Source organism: Carya illinoinensis, chromosome 1 (genome assembly GCF_018687715.1).
Source record: "Carya illinoinensis cultivar Pawnee chromosome 1, C.illinoinensisPawnee_v1, whole genome shotgun sequence".
NCBI classification, from domain to species: domain Eukaryota; kingdom Viridiplantae; phylum Streptophyta; class Magnoliopsida; order Fagales; family Juglandaceae; genus Carya; species Carya illinoinensis.
In genome coordinates this window covers 50,608,489-50,632,761 of record NC_056752.1, presented here as the reverse complement: position 1 = coordinate 50,632,761, position 24,273 = coordinate 50,608,489, and the positions used below count along the sequence as shown (strand labels likewise).

At 33.0% G+C, this 24,273-nt stretch overlaps 3 protein-coding genes across 3 annotated transcripts; all 3 read right to left on the bottom strand.

Moving 5' to 3' along the window:
• Nucleotides 1-5,130: 5,130 nt before the first annotated feature.
• On the bottom strand, nucleotides 5,131-5,460 carry LOC122300877. Its single transcript, XM_043111820.1, has one exon. The coding sequence runs from the start codon at nucleotides 5,458-5,460 to the stop codon at nucleotides 5,131-5,133; it is 330 nt and encodes a 109-aa protein (XP_042967754.1).
• Nucleotides 5,461-9,719: 4,259 nt separating this feature from the next.
• On the bottom strand, nucleotides 9,720-11,687 carry LOC122281837 (stem 28 kDa glycoprotein-like). The gene is made up of 3 exons (XM_043093647.1): nucleotides 11,251-11,687; nucleotides 10,193-10,402; nucleotides 9,720-10,045 (listed from the first exon to the last, which is right to left on the bottom strand). Exons 1-3 carry the CDS (start codon nucleotides 11,637-11,639, stop codon nucleotides 9,868-9,870), a joined length of 777 nt encoding a protein of 258 aa, XP_042949581.1. The 5' UTR covers nucleotides 11,640-11,687; the 3' UTR covers nucleotides 9,720-9,867.
• A 9,571-nt stretch (nucleotides 11,688-21,258) lies between these two features.
• On the bottom strand, nucleotides 21,259-22,691 carry LOC122303293 (stem 28 kDa glycoprotein-like). The gene is made up of 3 exons (XM_043115004.1): nucleotides 22,046-22,691; nucleotides 21,681-21,890; nucleotides 21,259-21,550 (listed from the first exon to the last, which is right to left on the bottom strand). Exons 1-3 carry the CDS (start codon nucleotides 22,432-22,434, stop codon nucleotides 21,373-21,375), a joined length of 777 nt encoding a protein of 258 aa, XP_042970938.1. The 5' UTR covers nucleotides 22,435-22,691; the 3' UTR covers nucleotides 21,259-21,372.
• Nucleotides 22,692-24,273: the final 1,582 nt, after the last annotated feature.

The following is a 24,273-nucleotide window of genomic DNA, read 5'->3' as shown; positions in this document are numbered from 1 at the left end:
TTGAAGCGTCGAGACATGCAACACAAGGTTACCTGCCCCCGTTCATGACATATAAGATGCAATATTCCTAACATGCATCTAACAATATGCAATATTCGCAGCGGATAAATTTTTTCTTTAGCAATACTATGCACCAAATTGAAAATATCCCAAATGCTTAAAACATACTTCATACATAAAAATCCATTGAACAACTAAGATCACAACACTAGTCCAAAATGGTTATGATCCAAAAAGTAGTAGAGATGCAACTCAATCGTACAAGTAGTAATTTACGTTAATTACTATATCAACATTTATGTCGCACCGTCACTTAGTCAACTGTGTCTAGTTGATCAGCTCCTGATTCTCCTTCAGGTCCTGTAACAAGATCTACCATTCGGGGGGAATGGTAGTTGGGACTACCAAAGTGAGATTTGATTACAAATCTCAGCAAGTTAACAAAAAACTTCCATACAGACTAATGATACATGTATGACAGTAAAAGCATAAATGCATAATCAAATTCATAAGTAATTAAGCATAACTTAGCGTACAACATAGGATAATTGACATAGCTTAAATTGAATCATGAACTGAACTTGACTTGACATGAACTTGATCTGAAACTTGACTTAGCATGAACTTGCTCTGAAACTTGAATTAACATGAAAAATACATACTCCACAGTTGTTGTGGCCCCATGTATTCTACACAAACTTGACTTAACATTAAAAATACATACTCCACAGTTGTTGTGGCCCCATGTATTCTACATAAACTTGACTTAACATGAAAAATACATACTCCACAGTTGTTGTGGCCCCATGTATTCTACGTGTAAATACATACTCCACAGTTGTTGTGGCCCCATGTATTCTACACAAACTTGACTTAACATGAAAAATACATACTCCACAGTTGTTGTGGCCCCATGTATTCTACGTGTAAATACATACTCCACAGTTGTTGTGGCCCCATGTATTCTACACAAACTTGACTTAACATGAAAAATACATACTCCACAGTTGTTGTGGCCCCATGTATTCTACGTGTAAATACATACTCCACAGTTGTTGTGGCCCCATGTATTCTACGCATCACAATTGTAGTAAAATACATACTCCACAGTTGTTGTGGCCCCATGTATTCTACACAAACATAATGTACTCAAGATGAAACGTGACTTGAACATAACTTGAAATACATGACCAACTTGAGATAGAAACATTTCGTAACATGGCATAACATATAATAGACAACATATTTAACATGACATACTTGCAACAGTGAATATTACATGACTTGACATACATGTAATAGATGGCATACTTAGCATGACGTACTTGTAATGTACAGTAATACATAACAGAATATATTATGTAACAGATAAAAATTGATGACAGAATAAATTCTGTATAATAAACAATTACGTGATAATTTGGCATGGCATGACATATATGATAACACACATACATACACTATAATTCTTTTACTTAGCACACATACACAGTAGACTGCTAGTAAGTTAAAAGCTAACTTACCTCGATCTCCGCGTTTCTTATAAAACCTCAAGCGCGATCACGAGGAACTGTAATTAGTGATTCTTAAAGTTAGTACTAAATCACTAATAATTTGAAATATGGAAAAATACTAACTTAAAGAGTAAAATTTCCATTTTACTTCCTACATGTAGGAAAATGACCGTTTTACCCATAACTTAAGGATTTTGCATACTAACTCCAAAAGTCACCAAAATTTACATGCCTCATGTAAATTTTATCCTCAACTCAAATATCAATTTAGAAAAATTTAAAACTAATCACAACTATTAAAACTCCATAGGGCCGAAATTCTCATATGCTATTTCTATTGATTTTTTGTTTCTAACTTGTTTTGATCAACCTTTTGATCTATGACTTATAAATATGTGATCTTCAAACCAAACCATCACATGATTTAAAAAGATGTCCTAAAACATATATAAGCTTCTAATTCAAGATCACATGGTTAAAAATTAACCAAAACATAAATTTAGCCAAGAACATCCACACTTTGGCTTATCTGAATATCTCTTTGTATAAAATTTCATATCTTTGAAACTAATATCAAATATCTTCAAAATAATAATATAACATGTATATAAGATGCTTAGGATCCTCCAATAAAATTATCAAAGTCATTAGAATAGGTTTAGACCACCAAAGAGTTAAACTTTCTCAAAATAGAAACTGTTTTTCTTCTTCCAGTTTCTAAGTTTCTAAATCTAAGCAAATATTTCATCAAAACCTTCAATCATGCAAAAATCCTCAACCAATAGTCATATATACATGTTAACAATACTCCATAAAAATTTCAGACCAATATCTATCCATTAGCTTGGTCAAAAACTCCAAACTATAACATATTCTCCAGTTTATCTCCCAGAATGACCTTTCTATAGTTTACACAATATTTGACTGACCAAATGATCTTCAAATGGGGCAAATAAGATATCCATGTAAACTAGACTCAAAAAGGAACAACTTATATGAAGGAGACTTTATGATAAAACACTTACAACAGCTTCGAAATGGGCATGCAAAAGAACTCCTAAAAGCTGTCCGAGAGAGAATGTTTGATATTCTTTTAAAGAAACGTGTAAATGAAGATAAGTTCGTGGGTGATGGCTGGAGATGCTTATGGAAGAGATAAGGGAAATGATAAGGCTGGAGTTGAGAGTTGAGTGTGGTTTTCTCCTACCCAAAATATCTATAAAATATTATCTCAAAATATTCTATCCAATAATATCTATAAAAATCAGCTCAATATATTTTCCAAATGTGGAGTAGACTTGGAAGAGTAAGGTGGCTAAAATCTTTCTATGTGTATTTTAAATCTCTATTCTTAAGATATTTTCCAAATGTGTATTTTGCTTAGGTGTCATGATCTCACACCTTGATTTCCTTCACAATTCCATCTAATGGTTTCTCTTTGTGCCAAGTATCTAATACTATTCATTATGTGTGGTTAAGATCTTGCCAAGTGTCCAAATAAAATATCGCTATCCTAATTTGGACATTTCACACTATGATTTTGAAAACACTGCGCTCAGTACATTTACCGAGGTTACTATTCACTCCAAAAATAAACGTAATAAACTTAGTACTGAAAAATTCTAAATATTTAATTAAGCCTAGTGGTGTAGACTATAATGTATTCTGACACTTTTAACTATCTCAAATAATTAAAATCGCATTTCTAGCACCATAGTGAGTGATAACACTAACTATGTTGACAGGCTAAAATTTATGCGATTAGTCGATTCGTGTAAACTTACAGAGTTTTCACGAGGTTCCTAAAGTCAATAGAAATTCCTTAATTGAATTTCTAGCGGGCTGTTACATATACCACATAGTCTGCTGAAATAGCAGGTCTCCAATCTCTTTGAGATCTGCGTAAGACTATCTGTTCTGGTAACTCCGAACTTGGTTCATCAGTGATATTATCATTTTGAGATGGGTGATCATTCTCTTGTTCCAATGTATCAGTGTGATGATCAATTAGAGGAACCATTATTTTTTCTGAGGATGTAGGTATGGGGACATCTACTCGTACTTCCTCAATGATCACATCTCTAGGTTCTATTTTCTCACTGATTTCGCCAAGTTCAATGAATTTGGCATTCCCTGTTTCCACTATTCTCGGACTGTGATTAGGACAGTAAAACCTATACCCTTTGGATCTCTCTGGGTAGCCAATAAAGTACCCACTTACTGTTCTGGGATCCAATTTCTTTTCATGTGGGTTGTAAAGTCTCGCTTTTGCTGGGCAACCCCAAACATGCATGTGTCTTAAACTTGGTTTCCTACCAGTCCATAGCTCGAAAGGAGTTTTTGGAACTGACTTACTAGGAACCCGGTTTAAGATATAAGTTGCCGTCTTAATGGCTTCACCCCACAATGATTTGGGTAAGGTAGAATTGCTTACCATACTTCTGACCATATCCAATAAAGTCCGGTTACACCTTTCAGCAACACCATTCTGCTGTGGCGTCCCTGGCATCGTGTACTATGCAACAATGCCACGTTGTTCAAGAAGTTTGGCGAATGGGCCAGGGTTACGACCCGATTCGTCATACTTTCCATAGTATTCTCCACCTCGATCCGACCTGATGATTTTCACCTTTCTATCTAACTGCCTTTCCACCTCCATGAGAAATACCTCAAGTACTGAAACAGCTTGAGATTTCTCATGTAGCAGATAGATATATCCAAACCGTGAAAAATCATCTATAAAGGTGATAAAATACTTTTCTCCACCAAAACATTCAGTAGAGAATGGTCCACATATATCTGTGTGAATTATTTTAAGAAGCTCTTTACTTCTTGTGGCACCTTTCTTAGTATGCTTGGTTTGCTTTCCTTTAATGCAATCCACACATACTTCAAGATTAGTAAAATCTAAATGCGGAAGTATCCCTTCTTTTACTAATCTCTCTAACCTTTCTTTGGAGATGTGCCCCAATCTCTTATGCCACAAGTCATAAGAATGTTCATTCATCATGTTTCTTTTAGTTCCAATACACATTTCATGGTTATGGGTATAGGTATTATGAATAAATGTATTATCGAGACAAAGTCGATAAAGACCATCGGAAAGAAACCCAGAACCAATAAATAAAGAGTCTCTGAACAAATTGAAACTACCATTGTGAAATGAAAAGGAATAACCATCAGAGTCCAATCTAGAAAGGGAAATTAAATTATGCCTCACAGAAGGCACAAAAACTGTGTTATGAAGGTCTAAACAATGACCAGTACTCAAAACTAAACGAAAAGTCCCTATGGCCAAAACTTCAGCCTTATTCTCATTTCCCATAAAAATGAATCGCTCACTGGGGCTTGGTGTTTGGCTTGTAAGGTATCCCTGCATGGTTATAGAAACATGAACATTAGCACCTGAATCTAGCCACCAAGAATTAGTAGGAACATTTACAAGGTTTGATTCAAAACATACAAGGGCAAGAGGCTTACCCTTCTTTTCAAACCAAGCCTTACGTTTCTGACACTCAGATTTCATGTGTCCATTTTTCCCACACCAGTAGCATTTGGTACTACTATGTTGAACCTGATTAACATTTCCAGGCTCCTTTCCTCTTGGTGGTCCAATTCATTTCTTTTTACTATAATGGTGCTTTTTCTTTCCAGCTTCTTTGGTCACAAAATTAGCAGAGTAATGCCCTTGTTGTTTCAGTCTTACTTCCTCCTGAACTACCATACTTGCCAGCTCATTCACATTCCATTTATCCTTAATAGAATTATAATGCATCTGGAATGGACCATACTGAGGTGGCAATGAGTTCAGAACAAACTGAACAATAAAGGACTCCTCTACTTTCATTCCCAGGGTTTGTAATCTGGCGGCAATATTTGTCATTTCAAGGATATGCTCTTGCATTCCTTTGGCTCCATCATATTTCATGGTGGTAAGTCTAGCCATCAGTGTTCCTGCTAAAGACTTATCTGCAGACTTAAATCTCTCCTCAGTATTTTTCAAAAACTTTGGGCATCCTCAACACTAGGGAGTGAATTTTTAATATTTTCAGATATGGTCATTTTCATGAACATTAGACTCAGCCTGTTTGATCTCTCCCACTGTTTAAATGACTCTTTCTCATCCCTGTTACTCTCTTCAGTGATGGGTGGTGGTTTTGGACTTGTAAGAGATGAGTCCAGGTCAAGGACCCCTAAGGTGAATCTGACTCGCTCAACCCACTCAGAAAAATTAGAGCCATTCAAAACAGGAACTGATGAAGTTTGTGAATGTAATGATGTCGGTACATTTACTGCAAGAAAATATTCGTCATATAATGCTTTGAGTTAGACACTTATAAACAATAATCAGAATTTAAATAATTATGGATGAACTAGTAGTGTCATCAAAACCCTCCTTTGGGAGTAGATCTTAATACACAAAGTGTTCTCACCAATATTAAATTCTGTGGATGAACTAAGTGTATCATCATAATTCTCCTTTGGGAGTAAACTCTGACATACAAATTGTTTCCTCCAACTTTTCTTTTGATGGATGAACTAGTAGTGTTATCAAAACCCTCCTTTGGGAGTAGATCTTGATACACAAAGTGTTCACTCCAACCTTAATTTGATAGATGAACTAGTAGTATCATCAAGATTCTCCTTTGGGAGTAGATCTTGACACACAAAATTGTTCACTCTATCATATCCACCTTACTATGGAATTTAAATGATTGTTCACCTAAATTGAAGAAAATCTTGTACCTTTGGGCAACCAAGTTTTTCTTTAATTTTGATGAAAATCACTTGTCCATATTGGATAAATAATTATATATAGCATGATAATAAGAGCCAATTCATATATGTATTTTATGTATGTAATAATAACATGCACATGACATTTAATAAAATTTATTACATGTACTTAACAATAATAACATGCATATAAATTTATCAATAATAAATTTTCATACATGTAAATAACAATAATAACATGTATATATAAATAAATAAATAAAATTCGGACTCCTCCTTTTTTTTTTTTTTTTTTTTATTTATAAATCTGACCGGTCCGGTCCGGTCAGGGTCTGAACCGGACCGGTTCAGCAATCCGGTCCGAGACCAAGTCAATTGGATATGTTGACTTGGGCCGGAGGTACTGTACAGGCCCGGTTGCTCTCCATTTTTTTTTTTTTTTGTTCTTTTGTTCTTTTATTGGGCTGGGGCCACTGATGTGGCCCATAGGCCCGATTGCTTCTTTTCTCTCAGACTGGCCCTAGCCCAGTCGACTCACAGTCCAGATAGCATAAATCAGTTCATTGAATGTACTGGGCCGAAGCCCACAGCCCAGCCCAAAACTCAATCACTTATGCTTTTCACAATAAAACCCTACAGATTTCTTTTCTTCTTCCTCATATACACACAGCGCCGTTTCCATCAAAATGCACATAGTGTCGTTTCCTTCAATGCCGAGTCTTCATGGCATCTTCAATGGTGGTCCTTGCTGGCAGGGAGAAGACGGCATGGTATCCGCAACCTCCTCCCGCCGCCGAGGTCCACCTCCACTTTCCCCCTTTTATTTTATTTTATTTTATTATTATTATTATTATTTTTTAATAACCATGAAAACACCTCGGTAGTGGGCTATGGAGCCCTCTGCCGCCATTACAGAGACGCCGACAAGGAGGAGCTCAACCTCCTCCTGGCGCTTGACCTCCCTCAGCCGATGAGAGCCACGGCCACCACACACACGGTGGTAAAACTAGACCCAACGGCCAGATTTGTGTTCTTTTTTTTTTTTTTTTTTTTTTAATAAACCCGAAAACAATATCATTCGTTTTAATCAAAGAACAGTTTAGAGTTTCTAAAATTTTGGGAGCAATTCAAATGCATACAGAAGTTCACATGTGCAATTTCACACACACACACATATATATATTTCATATACAGATCATGAATACCAGTTCGATAATAATACATATGCAGAATCAAATTATAATTTTATGCATATGTGTGGCGTAGCAGATGGATGCATATTATCGGGACAAAACAGTGTGTATTTTTATCTTTCACAACCGAAAGAAATATTAAAGAGATATACGGCATCTGTAATATTATATCGAGATCATAAAAAATCTATAACCTAATGCTCTGATACCACATGTTAAATATTTTAACATGAACATTAATAAACGGATCTTCGATTTCATATGATCCACAATAATAAACAGTAATAAATAAATACGTACCTTTCTCCATCAGTTTGATGAAGAATTAAATCTGGCTATGAGAGAAGGATCACCCTAGCAACTTCGCCTCACAAGTGTCTCACGATGGCAAAAGGCACTCTAATGTTGTAGGTGAGAACCCTTTAATCTCTCAGTGCTATTTTTGATTTCTGACCATCAAGAAATCTAAGAGTTTGTATCTGACTATAATTAGAGATAGAGTTTTAATCTTATCTCTTAGGATTTCTGTTATCCCGTTATCACTCATCTTTAATCTGATAGACTTGAGCTATTTCAAATTCTATTAAGATGGGTGTGTGGGACATAGAGTTTAAATAAAACTCTTACATTCTCATCCTTTGTACATGTTGAACCTTGTATTTAGTAAAGAGATGCAATAGTGATTGCACTTCATACATAAGATTCCCAAGACATGCAAAAGAGACTTATTCTCTCGTAAAACCCACACCACCAACAAGCTATCACTTTTAAGAATAAGATTAAAGAAACCCAAGTGAGCACATAGCTACAAGCGTCTAAACATTGTAAGTAGCTTGATAGATTCAGGATCAAAGACTTCATTTTCAGTTTTTCTAGTAGTCATCACCACATTTTCATGCTCATCTCTTAAAATTGCTCCTACACCTACTTTATGTAGATCAGAGAATGATCACTTTTTACACTAAAAGTGTCATTTCTTTCATATTTCTAGATTCACTTATCTACATGTGCTCCTGAACTTATGAAAATTTTGAGAATATCCGCTATTACACTTAAATTAAAGAGAGATCTAACTTTGTCAACATTCCATCACGTCATACCTCTATCAATAAGAGATGTCACTATATCATCATCATTATATCTCTATGTCAATAACAATTTTTTATTCAGAACTTGATGCCTGGGAATCCATTCATCTTCTCATATCTTAATTGATGTGTCATTCACAACCCTCCATTGATATCCTTGAAATAACAAAAACTTGACTTCCCAAATTTCCCTCCATACATATAATAGACTTGTACCTAAAGATGAGTAAAAAAACACCAATTTGAAAAATACTTAACTTTGTAAATCCGATGCAATAAAGTGTCTTCATGTCACCTTTATTTTGCCAAAAAAGCATCATTAAAAGTTATCAAAAATCCCTAAAGCCCAACATTCCCTTAAACTTAAATTCACATGTGTTGCCAACTTAGCCAATAAATTATTTTCTTAATACCTTCCTGACCCCCATCAAAATCAAGCCACCATACTTTCTAACTCAGACATAAACACGTTGCCACTGCTCTGATGAAAATTTCCGTATCCCTCGAGACAAAAGTATTTCTTCTCAACAGATTGCAGTTCTCTCGAAACTTTATGTTTTATCATGAATACTATTGAATGGTAGCCGAAAGAGAGGGTGTCGTGGGCCCTTTGGGAGACCGTGGTGTACTCTGAGCCGTACATTCAAGAATGATTGAATGAGTGCCATTCACGTTCGGGAAAGGAGAGTGGTTTATGTTTAGGCTTCGGACCGTACAGATGGACATGTGGCAGCCTTTTTTTATTTTATATATTTATAATTATTTTATAATTAACTCGTATAATTATATCATCTGATTAAAAAAATAATTATAAAAATGATAAATAGTTAATACTTTTATAATTTTCCCTCTTTCCACGGCTTGTTGTTGACTCCAGCTAAGTTCTAAACTAATAAAAGTGAATCCCACGTGTCACGTGATGCTCACCTGTAAGCTAATCATACCTTGCATAGTGAATGGTATGTCTGATGAAGCTTTATCTTTATAATGATTAACAAGTCTTTGATTTCAAATTTATAGAGGAAGAAGTGGACCCACTTGAAGGTCGTGCCAAAAAGACCCTAACGTGATTATATGAGGTAAAATTGAAGACAAGACATCTTCATTTTAGGATACGATTGGACTTCTACTCACATGGTCGGGTCCCAAATATAACGAAATAACAATGTATTGTTATTCCGAATATATTGAAGACAAAACATAGGTTCAAATTATATAAAATGAGAGATAAATGTCATGATAATTACGAATACATACAAGACTTGTTGATATATAAAATATAATAATCAAATCAAACACTTGATTTGATTTTATCTCTTACACAATTAATGATCATCAACTAATGTAGTACATCGGATCGGGTAGCTTGAATGTCCGATTGCCGACATGATGTCCCAAGAGATCGCTCCACTGGTCACCAATGTTCCCAACGATTCTATAACCCTTCTTCACCAAGTTCCTCCTCTCACTTGATTTGTACACGACGGCTGTTGTTCCGGAGTAAGCGGAGCCCCTGCAACCAAACATCCGTGTAACTTGTATATGAAAACAAATAAACGTCATAAAAGAACAACAACCCGATATAGTGTTAAAAACATTATTATATATAGTGATCGATATTAATTACTAGATTAATTAGCTTTAATTAGCTTTTGCATACTTGAGTATAAGCTTCTCCCAAGTGTGGTATCCAACATTCTTTAGATTGGTTGTCGTGACATTTCTTTGGCTTTCTCCTCTTCCTGTTATGAATATAACCTTAATCCCAAGAGATAAAAGTTTCTTGTACAGATTCAGAGACTCCGGCAATGCCGGTTGTGTGCCTTTCAGGACCCATGCGTTGAATAGCGTAGAATTATAGGGCTCCGCCCTGAAATTTCAATCCAATTTTTAGTATCTGGCAATGAATCATGTGTCGTCCCATGGATCGACCATAAAACAAGAATAACGTCGATCGACTGCTTAATTATTAATCCTACCAAGAAAAAATAAAAGAAATTAAAGAAAGTGTTTAATTATAATCAGAAGCAAAGATCAAGTTCACTCAAGTGTTTTTTTTTTTTTTTTTTTTTCCCGACTTGTGATCAAGAAAATGGTGATTTTTAGAATATGAAGATTTCAGTACTCGAAATTGCTTCATAACTGGATGTTAAATGCTTGAATAACTCATATATTAAAAAAGAAAAGCGACTTTAAGAGGTTATCATGATGATGTGCATGGTCCCATGATAAAGAGTCACAGCTGGTCGCGTGGGGTATATGGTAATATTATAAGATTATTACATCTACAAATAAATTACAAAAGTAATTTTATAAATTAATGTAGTTTTATAAGATCCATTAGATCTACTTTATAATAAAAATAACTTTATAATCTGACAAATTATATCAAGTTTTATAAAATTATTTTTATATAATGTCTTTGTATCTATAATATTTTTTATATTTTATAATTACTTAGGTAAAGATGATGCCATTAATAATAATTATTTTAAGCAACCTGCTACTTAAACAATAAAAAGAAGAAGAAGAAGAAGAAAATGTTAAACGTACACATTAACAACTTATAAAAATAATTACACTTTATAAAAATACACTCGTTTAAAAACATGGTTGAAAAACATATCGTGTATTATTCTTGATCTAATCTCATTTGATGTTATTGCTATGAATCGGTCTATTAATTATAATTAATAATTAATTATTTGAACTGCGTACCCAAATCCATGCTCGGCATAGTAAGGCAGATTAGAGAGCGTAGTCTCATCTATGTCGAAGATCCAAACATCCTTGCCATCTCCAGTGAGGTTGAGACTCTGAGCGTAGAGTAAAGCCTCGTTAGCAACCACTTTGGAGTCCTTCCTGTATTGATGTCCCAGCATGTAATGCCCCACGTAGCCTTCGCACTCTTTCGGAACCGTTGACCAGCCAATAATGTTATGAGCTTCCACCGCGACTCGCCAACTCAGGCATGAAACATTAGGAACAATGGCACCCCCAGAACCAGATTTTGGCCGGAGAAGGTGAATTTGGTGGCTCAGACCCAGTTCTGACCCTTGGGAGACCACCAAAATTGTGGCCAGAAAGAATACTAGTGATTGCCACATTTTGCCTTATCTGCAGAAACGAAAACTTTACTTCGTGATATTAAGCATGCCCGATTGCTTCCATTTAAATAGGCTCTGATCTTGATCAGAAACCTCGTTTCCCTTCTTAAACTACCATTATGCCCTTTGTTTTGGTGGACCCACTGATCGCGTACGCTTAACCCGGAACCCTTTGTGTCCAATATTATATACGGAAAAATGCTCTTGAATTTACTTTGATAAAATCTGTTTATGACCGTATAATGTGCCAAAAGCAGAATCCAATTTTTATAAATAATTTATCTGAAATTTATCTATTTAAAAATTATTCTTAACATTACTCTTATAGTTTGGAGAGTACTTTCATACCATTTTCTTCAGAAAAAATATAGTTATAAATATAATTATGTACTAATTTACGTACTAATTTGATGTGATTAGTTAAAAAATAAATTTTATTAAAAATAGTATTAATTTAAATTTTAAATATAAATAAATCAGTATTGGTACACAAATTAGTACGCGACTTTACTTATATATATTAAAACTCTTTCCTTCATTCTTCGAAGGAACCAACGATCAAGTGGTCAATTGTACCAACGTTATGTTTATTGTTCATAAATAATTGTACGGCGTCTTCTGTTCGTGCCTGATTTCTCTATATCATTTGCAATTTATTTATACTTAAGCCGAAAATTAAATATTTCATCGATCATTAATCTGAGATTCTGAGAGATCCTGAATGGCTTACAATAATTGTTCCCTAATTTACCAATTTTTATTTCCTTTTTGAGATGCAATATTTTGGCTGTATCTATAATTAGAAATGTTACTTATCATTCTTACATTACACATTAAAATTAGTAAAATATAACTTATTATTTTTATCTTTTTATTTAAATACATATATTTATGCATCAATATTTGTATGCGTAAGAAAACACAACAGATATACCTCAAGCACATCTTATTGAGTTGTTCTATAAGTTTATCCAGTTTAACAAATTTCAAACATCTCCTCTTAATGACAAAGTATACTACGTAGTATAGACTAGAATAATATTTAATATATCCATAGCCTAAATACTATTTTTGAATGCTACCAAGAAACCTTGCACGGCTGGCCTTGAGCCTTCACTCTGTCATTAAAATGATAGTAACGCAATGCGTTAGACGTTACAAATTATGTAACGTATGGGTTACCCCTTCATCTAACAATATATTTAAATAAAATAATAAATATGATAAATCGTATATTAATGTGTAGCATTAAAGATAATAAATATAAATGTTTTTATATGGCAATCATGTTATCTGCACACGAGCGGTACAAATTATTCTCCCAGACAACTGTTGCCATTATTTTACAATAAAAAACCCATCACAAGCTCACATGCAGTACTACTTGTCTACTTTAATGCTTCCATGAAAAGTCACTGTTGAACCAGGATAATGGGAATTCGACAAAAGCATGCAACAACAGCCTCAATTTTATAGCGTTTAATTTCCTAAGTAACCATGGTTTGAAAACATATATAAAGACATATAAATGGATACAGAATAAGCACTAATTAATCTATATGGGGGTAGCTATTGCATGTTGACTTGCATAAAAAGATGCTCCAAATTAGAGAGATCATCTAGAGGGCCTAAAAAGATTCAGTATTATTTTTTTAACTGTACATATAAAAATCGATGAAACATGTGGTAATTTAAAATTAAATTAAGAAAAATGGAAAACACAAGTTTCCAAGATTAGTATAAAAAATAAGAATGTTAGAAATAATTATGAGTTATGTAAGCGCCATATAGTCTTTTTAAAAAATAGTAAAATTTATTATTAAAAAATTAATTTTTTATTATAAATATCATATTTATTAATTTTTTAAAATAAATATGTAAGGTTTATGTGTTATATAACTATAAATATCAATTTAAATAATAAATATTATTATTTTTTTTAAAATAAATATATAACATTTACACGTAACTGTATATATATTACATTCCGTTTTCCATGTGTTTGAACTAGCAGCATTTCAGCACTAGAGGACTCCTACGCGGTGTGAAGAGCGGCAATGTTATAAGAAAAATGCTAATCTTAAATAAAATGTGATCTCAGCCATCTATCGTTTCTGGCGTCCCATTCAATTATTGTCATTTTTTTTTTTTTTGAAAGGATTCAATTATTGTCATTTGTCACTTTGTCAGCTGGCGATCTTTGCGTATCTTTATAGCCATCGGTGATCAGACTTTTTAAAGGCAAAATGATAGGTTTAGAATCTTTTTACTATTTATTTACTAATTTTTTATTTAATTTTATTTAATTTTACTTAATAATTAAGAAAATAATTATTAATAAAATTACATATATTTTTATTCTTTTTAATAGCTAAAAATGTTAAAACAATATTTTAAAAAATGATTAAAAAAATTTCTAATTATAAGTAATAAATAAATAGTGATAGGGTAATATATTTAATTAAATAATCCTATCACTACCCTTTTATTTCATATTATTTTATTATTATAATTTTTTTAATTTTTATATAAAATTTAATAAATAATTTAATTTTTTTAAATTTTAAAATAATTTTTATTTAATTTTTAACTTTTCTCAAAAATTCAAACTAGTCCTTATTTTTTATTTTGGCCGTTTCCCCCAAACAATTTGAGTCCGCTTTTGAGTCATTAATTTTCTTTAACTCTTTAAGAATTAAGGGTATTAATAATATATTAAACTGCATATTAATAATAGCTTATAAAGATACTTTATTAAATAATATTTTAAAGTAAACTACATAAACTATCTTTAAATTTTCATGAATGTATTGCGACTTTTCTAAATTATTTAGGAAAAACCTTGCGTTAATTCTGTTTTGGAATTTAGCATGTGCTCAGCTAATTAAAAATAAAATAAAATAAAATTCGTGTACGCTGGCCTTTTCTTTTTACTTTAGAGGTCAGCCTCGTGAGTGTGCCGGTCATTCCTTTGAAGACGTATTACCTTTGGGTTGTTGAAAAGCGAACTTCAAGTTTATGGATTGTTAAAATTTCTACCAGACCCAATCGACACACACACTCTCTCTCTCAGAAAAATATCTTTGACAGCACTCGCCCACAAGGACGCTAGCTGTTTTCTAGGTTGGGTTTCATTTTTGGTTTCTGCCCTTTTTTTGGGTTTTTTGTTTTATGTTTTTAATATATCGGCTCACGTCAGCCGATTCTTTTAAAGGTACACAACCCCCGAGTACATGTAATAATTTTGTCTAATTAATTAGCTTGTTTCAATTTGAGAAAATTTATTTGTACTCGAAGTTAAGAACCCCCGTGTATCCGAGCGTCAACGTATATAATAGTGAAATGGTACGTTTAAATTTTAGTTTTTGAATGTGATAGAAGTAAACCCCATAAAACACCCCCACAACAAACTTCTTAAACAAGTTACCCCACCGACAACTGCAAGTGTTTCTTATCTTCTTCTGTTCAAATAAGTTGTTCCACCATTAAAAATAAATCAGACGATACCTCAAGGGAGTAGAACGATCTATAGATAATTCGTCTTCTTTGTTAGCGTCTTCAAGCTCTTCTTCTTCGTGGTACATTGTGTACTCCTCACTAGAATTGTTGGGATTGAAAGCTGAGTTCAAAATCTCTTCATTTTCATCTTTCATGAAAATTCCCTCTCCTTTTTCCCCAGGATTATTTAGTTTAGAAATTACTATACAAAATTAAATAGAGTTATGCTACACAACCCCCAACCCCCCACACTCCACCTATTTTTTAATTTTTATTATTTTATTTTTTATCAAATATTTAATATATAAATAATAAATAAAATAATTAAATTAATTTTAAAAAAATAAATTCAAAAAAAAAATATTAAAAAAATATTAAAAAATAAAAAAGAGGTGGGATGTTGGGAGGTTGGGGGGTTGGGAAGATTTATTCAATTAAATATAAAAGGAATTTGATGGTAAAAAGTTTGCGAGCTTTTTGTGAAGATTCTAATAGGGACTGTCGGGGAGGCTACCATGAAAATAGATTTTGGACTGCAGTGCTTTTGAGAAGTTGAATAACGAAGGGTTGAAATTGGGTCATTTGGCAATGCTTGGGTTCCTTTGATTTCTCTTTCGGTTTGAAATCTGTTTCTAAATCGATTTTTTTTTTAATTTAATTTAATTTTTTTTAATAATATATTTGCTGACTCATATCAGCAAGTGCCCAAAGGGTACCCAAGAGCAGGTACCTGTAGCAGAACTCTTAATTAGATAATTGATGATGGAATGGGGCTACTCTGTCGCCCCATCTTTACCGCTCGTGATCGCCTAATATTTTTTTTCTTTTCATATTTTTTAATTACTTTTTTAATTATAAAATACATCAATATATTTTAAATCACTTATTTAATCACAAAATTTAAAAAGGAAAAAAGAAAAAGCAATATAGTAACTTTTTCTTTGATGATGTTAGGGCCACCGAGTGTGACATCCTATGATTCCTGCCACAGGAAAAATGTTTTTTTTTTTATTTTGTGTTTTTTTAAAATATTTTTAAATCTTTTTAAAGAAAAATCACAAACTTTTCCTATATGCAGCATTTTCCATTACATAATACATGGTGGTTTTCGATACGTCTTAGTTCATAGATACTGAATAGATAGCATGGTATATATTAATTTCGCAAGTATTCTTATTTCTTCCACGTGCAGTATTAATCAACGCGTCACAGCCTGTCCATCCATACGTTTTATTATTTTAAATACTCGCGTGGATAAGGCCCTTCTTATTTTAAGCGTTTGGCACAACCATATGAAATATATAAATATGTCACATTGTCAGGTGTACAGACTTATTAATTATTTATCTTTATGGTCCGTTTTCACCGTGCTTATGTTACGTTTGCTTTAAAATTAGGTCTGTACAGAGTTAATAAAATTTGATTACATTATAATTATATTATATTAAAATTGTCCTCTGCAATTGAGCCTTTTTTCACGTTTGAGTTAACAAAAAGTCCCTTCAATAAATAAATATAAACAAAATGTATAATACACACAAAGCGTGCATGCGCACGTGTATATATATATATATATAAATCATTACACTTATAAGTTGGTGTAAAAATTCAATTATCTAATAAATCGAAGTTTATCGTATCAGCTATACATAGCCTGTCTTCTGCATCATCAACTTTATAATTCTTTAGATAGATTTATTTTCATGTTAATTCAGCTCCTTAGAACAATTTCAATCATATTCTTTAAAATATATTATTAAAATCTAATTTTTCTATTTTACATTTTGACTTTTATAATAAGAGTGTTCATCCGCATCTTGATATCCGGCCATAGCTGAATTATGATTCTAAAATCCGAATCCAGTTCAGGCGGATAACAATCCAAATATCCGAATTTTTGACTTAAAATCTATATATCCGAATTATAACCTAAATTTGATATAACTAGATTAAAAAGTGCTATAACCGGATTTGAAAGACTATAATTTGTTTAAAGACTTTTTAAAACTTTTTTTCATTCTGTTTAAGTTGCCTAGATTTTTTAAAAAAATAATTTAAACAATTTTTAAAAGTTTTTTTAATAAAATAAATTAAAGAACAAAATAAATAAAAATGAAAAATACATAATATTATTGTTTACATCACAATGCAAAACATAAATTAAAAAATAAATAAATAAATAATAATACATCATAACTCAATAAACTAATGCAATGCTATAATTTTCACATCTTGAATTTTAAGAATAAATCTTCTCAACCCCCAACCCCCCAACATCCCACCTCTTTTTTATTTTTTAATATTTTTTTAATATTTTTTTTTGAATTTATTTTTTTTAAATTAATTTAATTATTTTATTTATTATTTATATATTAAATAATAAATAATAAATAAAATAATAAAAATTAAAAAATAAGTGGAGTGTTGGGGGGTTGGGGGTTGTGTAGCATGACTCGGTAAACATTGCATTCATCCCCAGGTGAACATCAGAGGTCAAAACAATATTCAAACCCAATATTTGCTCACTTCCAAGATCTCTGCCTCCACCAGTAGGATCGGCTGAGAAGAATTCATTTACCATTACATCAGGTTTAGGTTAATCTATTTTAATAGATAAAGAATCAGCATTACTTCCATTTATCTTGCCTACAGGTAAAAAAATCAGCAGTTCATAACATGTCGGAGATGAAAAAAATGGACAGATGTAAAATATAAAAGAAAAATTTCACTTTACATGTAAAAGAAAACGGTCTGCAGTGCTTGTATATTTTGGGAGCATGGCAAGTGCTTTTTTTATTTGTTCCTTTAGAAAGTATGAAACCCTGTCTGTATTTCTTTATAGAACAAGAGAATTAATCGGTTATAAAACATAAAACACTGACCAGTTTCAGCTCTACGAGCTTCCAAGAACTCTCTTGCATAACAAAGAGGAAAGAGAGCAGCAAGTATTCAAGTAATTAGAGAGCCTGTGTCACCAAACCAACAAAAGGCAAACAAAAATGGCGAGAGGAAGAGGTCAACGATGTCATTGATCAACGAGAAGAGGAAGAGGAAGAAGTTGGAGAGAAAGAGGACGTGAGGACGCATAGGTTTCCGATGCAAAGCGTTTATATTCAACATTTTTGAAATTCAATTGCAAAGGCTATGTGCGACCGCAGTTAAAGTAGTCCAACCCATAACAAATACATGCACTCCCATCCTCTCATGAAGGCTCTCTCTGTTGTCATTGTTTTCTATAAAATGGAAAGAAAGTGTTCAATGGTAGGATCAGAAGCCAAAAAATAAATCTTCTCCTACCCCATAATTTCCCTTCCGACCCAGAAATAGATTTCCTTCATCCTCTATTTAATCTCTTTTCTCACTTTTTCCCTCTAATTGAACATGGCCTAAAGAATTAATCTCTTCAAGGGAAAGAAAGGGCTGATTTTGCGATTGAGAAGTAAAAAAAAAAAAAAAAAAAAAAAAAAAAAATTGAGAACGAAAGAATTAATTGGACTCTATTTGGAAGATGCGAAGAAGATGAGAGGCATTTTATAAAATAGAACTGCTATACAGCAACCTCACACCTAACATACCATCATTTTTGAAGTGTAAAATAAAAGAGAGTAAAATAATAAATTTATATTTTTTAATAATCTAAAAAAGTGTAAAATTACTGTGTATATTTTTCCTTTATAAAATATTTTTCTTACATTTCATTTTTGCTTTCTTCGGTATCATCAGATTGCTCGACATGTATTATAGATTTTATTTATTTTTATTTAATATCAACCAATTACCTGGCAGTTTCCCACTACCAGTTGTACGTAGAAGAACTAATGCATTTTATGCTCTTCATTATGTCTCGAGTGGTTATTTTTAGTTGCTAAGTGACTTTGTCCTCTTAACTTAACAGTGTAATTGTATTTTTTTTCTTTTAAATATTTTTAAAAAATATTTATAAAATTATATCATTTTATTAATTTTTTAATAATTAAGAAAGAGGGGCATATATGTCTATGTTGCATGGAATGATGAGTCTGGGCCTGGAAACCGACGAATATGCGATGCGAGCTGGAATACGCTGATCGGTGAAGATCGGCATTCTAAAACGTGCTAATTAATTACGACGTCATGTAACGTTGTCTCTAACGTCTTTAGTGTCAGAAGGTAGTACAACTTTTTTAACTCTAAAAAATTATCCATTGCACGTGATCATTGCCACCTAAAACTTTTTAATGTCGGAATAATTAAGCTTTCTCAATGGCCCATTGGTCATTGTAAAAGATGTGATCTAAGCATAGTGAATATTGGGTGTGGTCCCAAAAAATTTCGATTTTTATTATTTTTAAAACTCATTTTTTAATATAAATTTAAACGTTTCGGATCGAATACTCTTACAAGTAGAGAACAACACGAATGGAAATATGCCGCATATGAGCTCCATTTTCAACCTGGTGCACCGCGATGCAAGGGAAACTCCTGTCGACCCCCCTACCCAACCCACCCCTTTCTCTCTCTCAATCTCTCGAACTCTCTGTCTCTCTCCCCTTCATGAATCTTACACGTTTTTTATCTTATTTTGGTCAATTTTTTTATTCATTTTTCCTTAACTTTTTGTTTAACTATGCTTATTCGAATGCTCTAATAGCTACCATTTAGACCAGATAATGATTTTCGGATGCTCTAACTATGAATTCCTGTGTAAACAAGCAGCCCATGATTTTTCTATGATGTCGATTTCTCTTTCGATTTTGAATCTACAAATCTCAGTTGCTTAAGATTAAAACTTCTTTATGGGCTTCAGTTTCGGACACTCAGAGAATGGTTGTTCAATAGAGAGACAAAGTGAGAGGTTTGGATGGGTTTCGATCTGCTTGATTGGGTTTGAAGGAGAGACATCTAAAGAGGTTTGGATGGATTTCTAGTTCTACTTGATTGGGTTTGAAGGAGAGACAAAGAGAGAGGGTTGGATGGCTTTGCGTGAGAGAGAAAAGGGGGGGGGGGGGGGGGGGGGGGGTTCTCGACCGAGTGATAGAATTTCTCTGCAGCGCAGATTGTATAATTTGAAGGGAAAAATTTAGTTACAAACATAATTATACATTAATATGTGTACTAATATAATGTGATTGGTCAAAAAGTAGATCTTATCGAAAATAGTGCTAAGTTAAATTTTGAATATGAAGGAATCAGTATTAATATGCAGATTAGTGTACAAGTTTATTTGTACATAGAAAAACTTAATTTGAAGATATAGCCTTACGTGGCTTTCACCTGTTGGTTTCCAATAAAAAGAGCTTGTAGGATAAACCAATGAAAAGTTATCCTCATAAATTTAAGGATATAAATTTGTATCATTTCAAAACTCTATTTAAAAATAATTTTCATCTCATTTTATTTAATTTTATTTTATTTCTAAACTTGATTTAAATATAAATAATTTTAAACTTATTATTACACTGTCCTGCATGTTAAAAAGTAAGAAAATACTCTAATTAATAAAGTGATTATATAAAAGTAACATCACAAACTGATATAATTTGATATAATTTGTCAAATTATAAAATTATTTTTATTATAAAATAGATTTAATAGTCATATAAAACTACATCCATTTGAGAGATTAATTTTGTACAATTTTCTTATGGAAGTAGCACTCATCTAAAAAGTATGTTTAACGATATTTTAAAAAGTAAATTAAAAAAAATATCATTATTAAATATCCTTTTAGTTAGAAACTACATGCATTAACCTTAAGAATGCTCTCTATATTACCTTCAATTTTCACCCATTGCGAGAACAATCCGATTTGAAAGTTCCACCAAATATAACCATTTTTCTTCGCATTAAATAAAAAGTTTTGCTACATCTAATTACTTTTGAGTACTTTTTACACACTTCATTAATATAATTAGTCAAATCAGTTATTTTTTTATATTAAAACAAATGATGCAACCAATCACATTAATAGAGTACACAAAAAGTATATAAAAGTAATTGCATAACAAAATTTTGTTAAATAAATTAATTGGACTAATATATAAGAGGATAAAATAAGGTGTTTCAAATAAACTTATTTATCGCATGAAGAGCGAGCTCGGCTCAATAATCTAACAATTTAGCATTCATGGGATAGAATATATAAAGGTAATAGAGATCTGTTGAATCTTTAATAATCTAATTGCATGCACTGATGAGCTTGTACTTTTAGTCCCAAATGGCAAATACGGCGAAGTAAATAATAAATATCCATGCATCAACTAATGTAGTACATTGGATCGGGTAACTTGAAAGTCCGATTGCCAGCATGATGCCCCAAGATATCAGTCCACTGGTCACCCATGTTCCCCACGATTCTATACCCCTTCTTCTCCAACTTCTTCCTCTCACTTGATTTGTACACCAAGGATGTCACGCCTGTATAAGACGACGACCTGCAACCAGACATCCATATATGTCACTTTTTTAATATTAATATATATACATATATATTGAAACAAAAGTGAACAACAACTGCGCGCAATTAATATTCCACAAACATTTATTGTTGACTAGATTAATTACTTGAGTATAAGCTTCTCCCAAGTGTGGTATCCAACATTCTTTAGATTGGTTGTCGTGACATTTCTTTGACTTTCTCCTCTTCCTGTTATGAATACAACCTTAATCCCCAGAGATAACAGTTTCTCGTACAGATTCAGAGACTCCGGCAATGCAAATGCTTTGCCCTCGAGGACCCATGCGTTGAATAACGTGGAATTATAGGGCTCCGCCCTGAAATTTCAATCTAATTATTAGTAAGTGGGCCGTGGCAATCAATTTCACATAACCTGGGCCGAAAACACAATGCTTAATTTATCCTGCCGAGAAAAGAAAAAAGCTGGACCGAATTGGTCCGGAAAGTTTTGTTTTACTGCGTATGTACGTACCCAAATCCATGTTCCGCATAATAAGGTAGATTAGAGAGCGTAGTCTCGTCTACGTCAAAGATCCAAACATCTTTGCCATCTCCGGCGAGGTCGAGGCTCTGAGCGTAGAGTAAAGCCTGGTTAGCAACCACTTTGGAGTCACTCCTGTACTGATAGCCCAGCATGTAGTGCCCCACATAGCCTTCGCACTCTTTCGGAACCGTTGACCAGCCAATAATATTGTGAGTTTCCACCCCAAGTCGCCAACTTAGGCATGAAACATTCGGAACATGGAGACCCCAAGAACCAGATTTTGGCTGGAGAAGGTGAATCTGGTGGCCGTTCAGACCCAGTGCTGACCCTTGGGAGATCACCACCATTGTAACAAGAAAGAAGAGTACTGGCCACATTTTTTTGCCTCTGCTATATATCAAGTTTTTGTCTGCAGAACGGAAAACTGATTAATTTGGTACGCCATATTAATGCCCGAATGCTTCCATTTAAATAGGCTCTGCTCTTGATCAGAAACCTCGTTTCCCTTCCGAAACTACCATTGTGCCCTTTGTTTTGGTGGACGCAGTGATCTTGTACGCTTAACCCAGAACCCCTTTTTGGTCCAATGTTATATATGACCATGGAATATTGTGCCATGAATCTACTGAGATTGAAGTGGAAACTTTGGTACTCCTTGTTATTATATTCTCCGAAAGGTAATTTTAAGTGTATAGTTTGGACTCTGATGACATTTCCTCCATTCTTCTAAGGAACCATGCAATCAAGTGGACGACGGTGGCCATTCCTGTTCATTAAAGTATATGGCACCTTCTGTGCCTGATCTCAATATATATTGTTCGGAATTTACCTAAGCCGAACAGTGATCAGTCTGAGACACTCAAATAAAATTTCCTTTTTAATTAATTTACTTAACTTTTTTTTAGCCAGATGCAATGTTTCGGCCGTATCGTTATTGTTATTCTGCATTGTCTGGGGCTACAAATAATTCAGAGACACCTGTTAATTCCATTATTGTAGAATCGAAAACCCATCACAAACTCACGCATGATCACAGTACTACTACTACTTCATTACCTCGTAGAAAGGTCATTGCTGATGAACAAGCTGTAAATATGATGGGAATTTGACAAAACAATTCAATAACAACCTCAATTTTCTAGTGTTTTCCTAAGAAATCCTGGTTTTGAAACATGCATAAAGGAAAAGAAATGGATACGGACCGAATAAGCACTTAGTATGTACAGTAGGTAACTGTTGCATGCTGACACACGTAAAAGATGCTCTTGAGACAGATCATGACCTAGTGGGCATAAAGTGTACCATCTATATTAGTTTTTTCGATAGATAAATAATATCGACGAAACATGTGCTAATTTTTATATATAAATTAGAAAACAAGTCTCCAAACTATAGTTAGAATACGAGTCTCCTAATTTCCATTTCCTCCAAACTATACACTCCAAACATGTGAAAATTTAAAATAATATCCACGAAACATGAGGTAGTTTTTTTTTTTTTTTTAAAGAGCGATGGAAACAAGAGCCTTCATGAAGGATCAAACCCATTAATTTCCTGCATGGTTGGATGTCATAAGTTGAATGGTAGCATTCACATGCAGCTTGAAGATATCTAATAGTCAATAACCAATGCAATCGGCCAGCAAATTTGAGGGTTTTTTTGTGTGGAAATTTTGGAATCCATTGGCGCAATTACATGTTCTTTCATCGCCATTAACAGTCCCAAAAAATAATTCTCCTACGCATCAGACATGATAGAAAAAGAGATATTAATATCAGAGAATCAGAATGATAAGTAGTCCCACAGGTATTCTTTCACTTTATTGATCTACGTATAATATATAGCGGCCTATCCATCCGTTTTGATTATTTTAAATACACAACCATAAAATATAAGTCACATGGTCACATGTGTACACACTAATTATTTATCTTTATGGTCGGTTTTATTTCTCCTAAATCTATCCAATCCATTTCTTTTTTTCTTGAACTGAAAAAGAAATCGTGAACAAGAATATGATTTATTCATATCAAAATATTCAACATAATCTTCAATTTTAATAGTTAAGAATGGATATGAAATTGAATGGAAATCTGTGATATATATATTTTACAACAATAATAAACGACGAGAAGCACATAGAGTGGTACATATATAAAAGCTGCAGAAACGTAATCACGTCAGCATTCGTTTTAATTAAAGAACCTGCTCGTAGA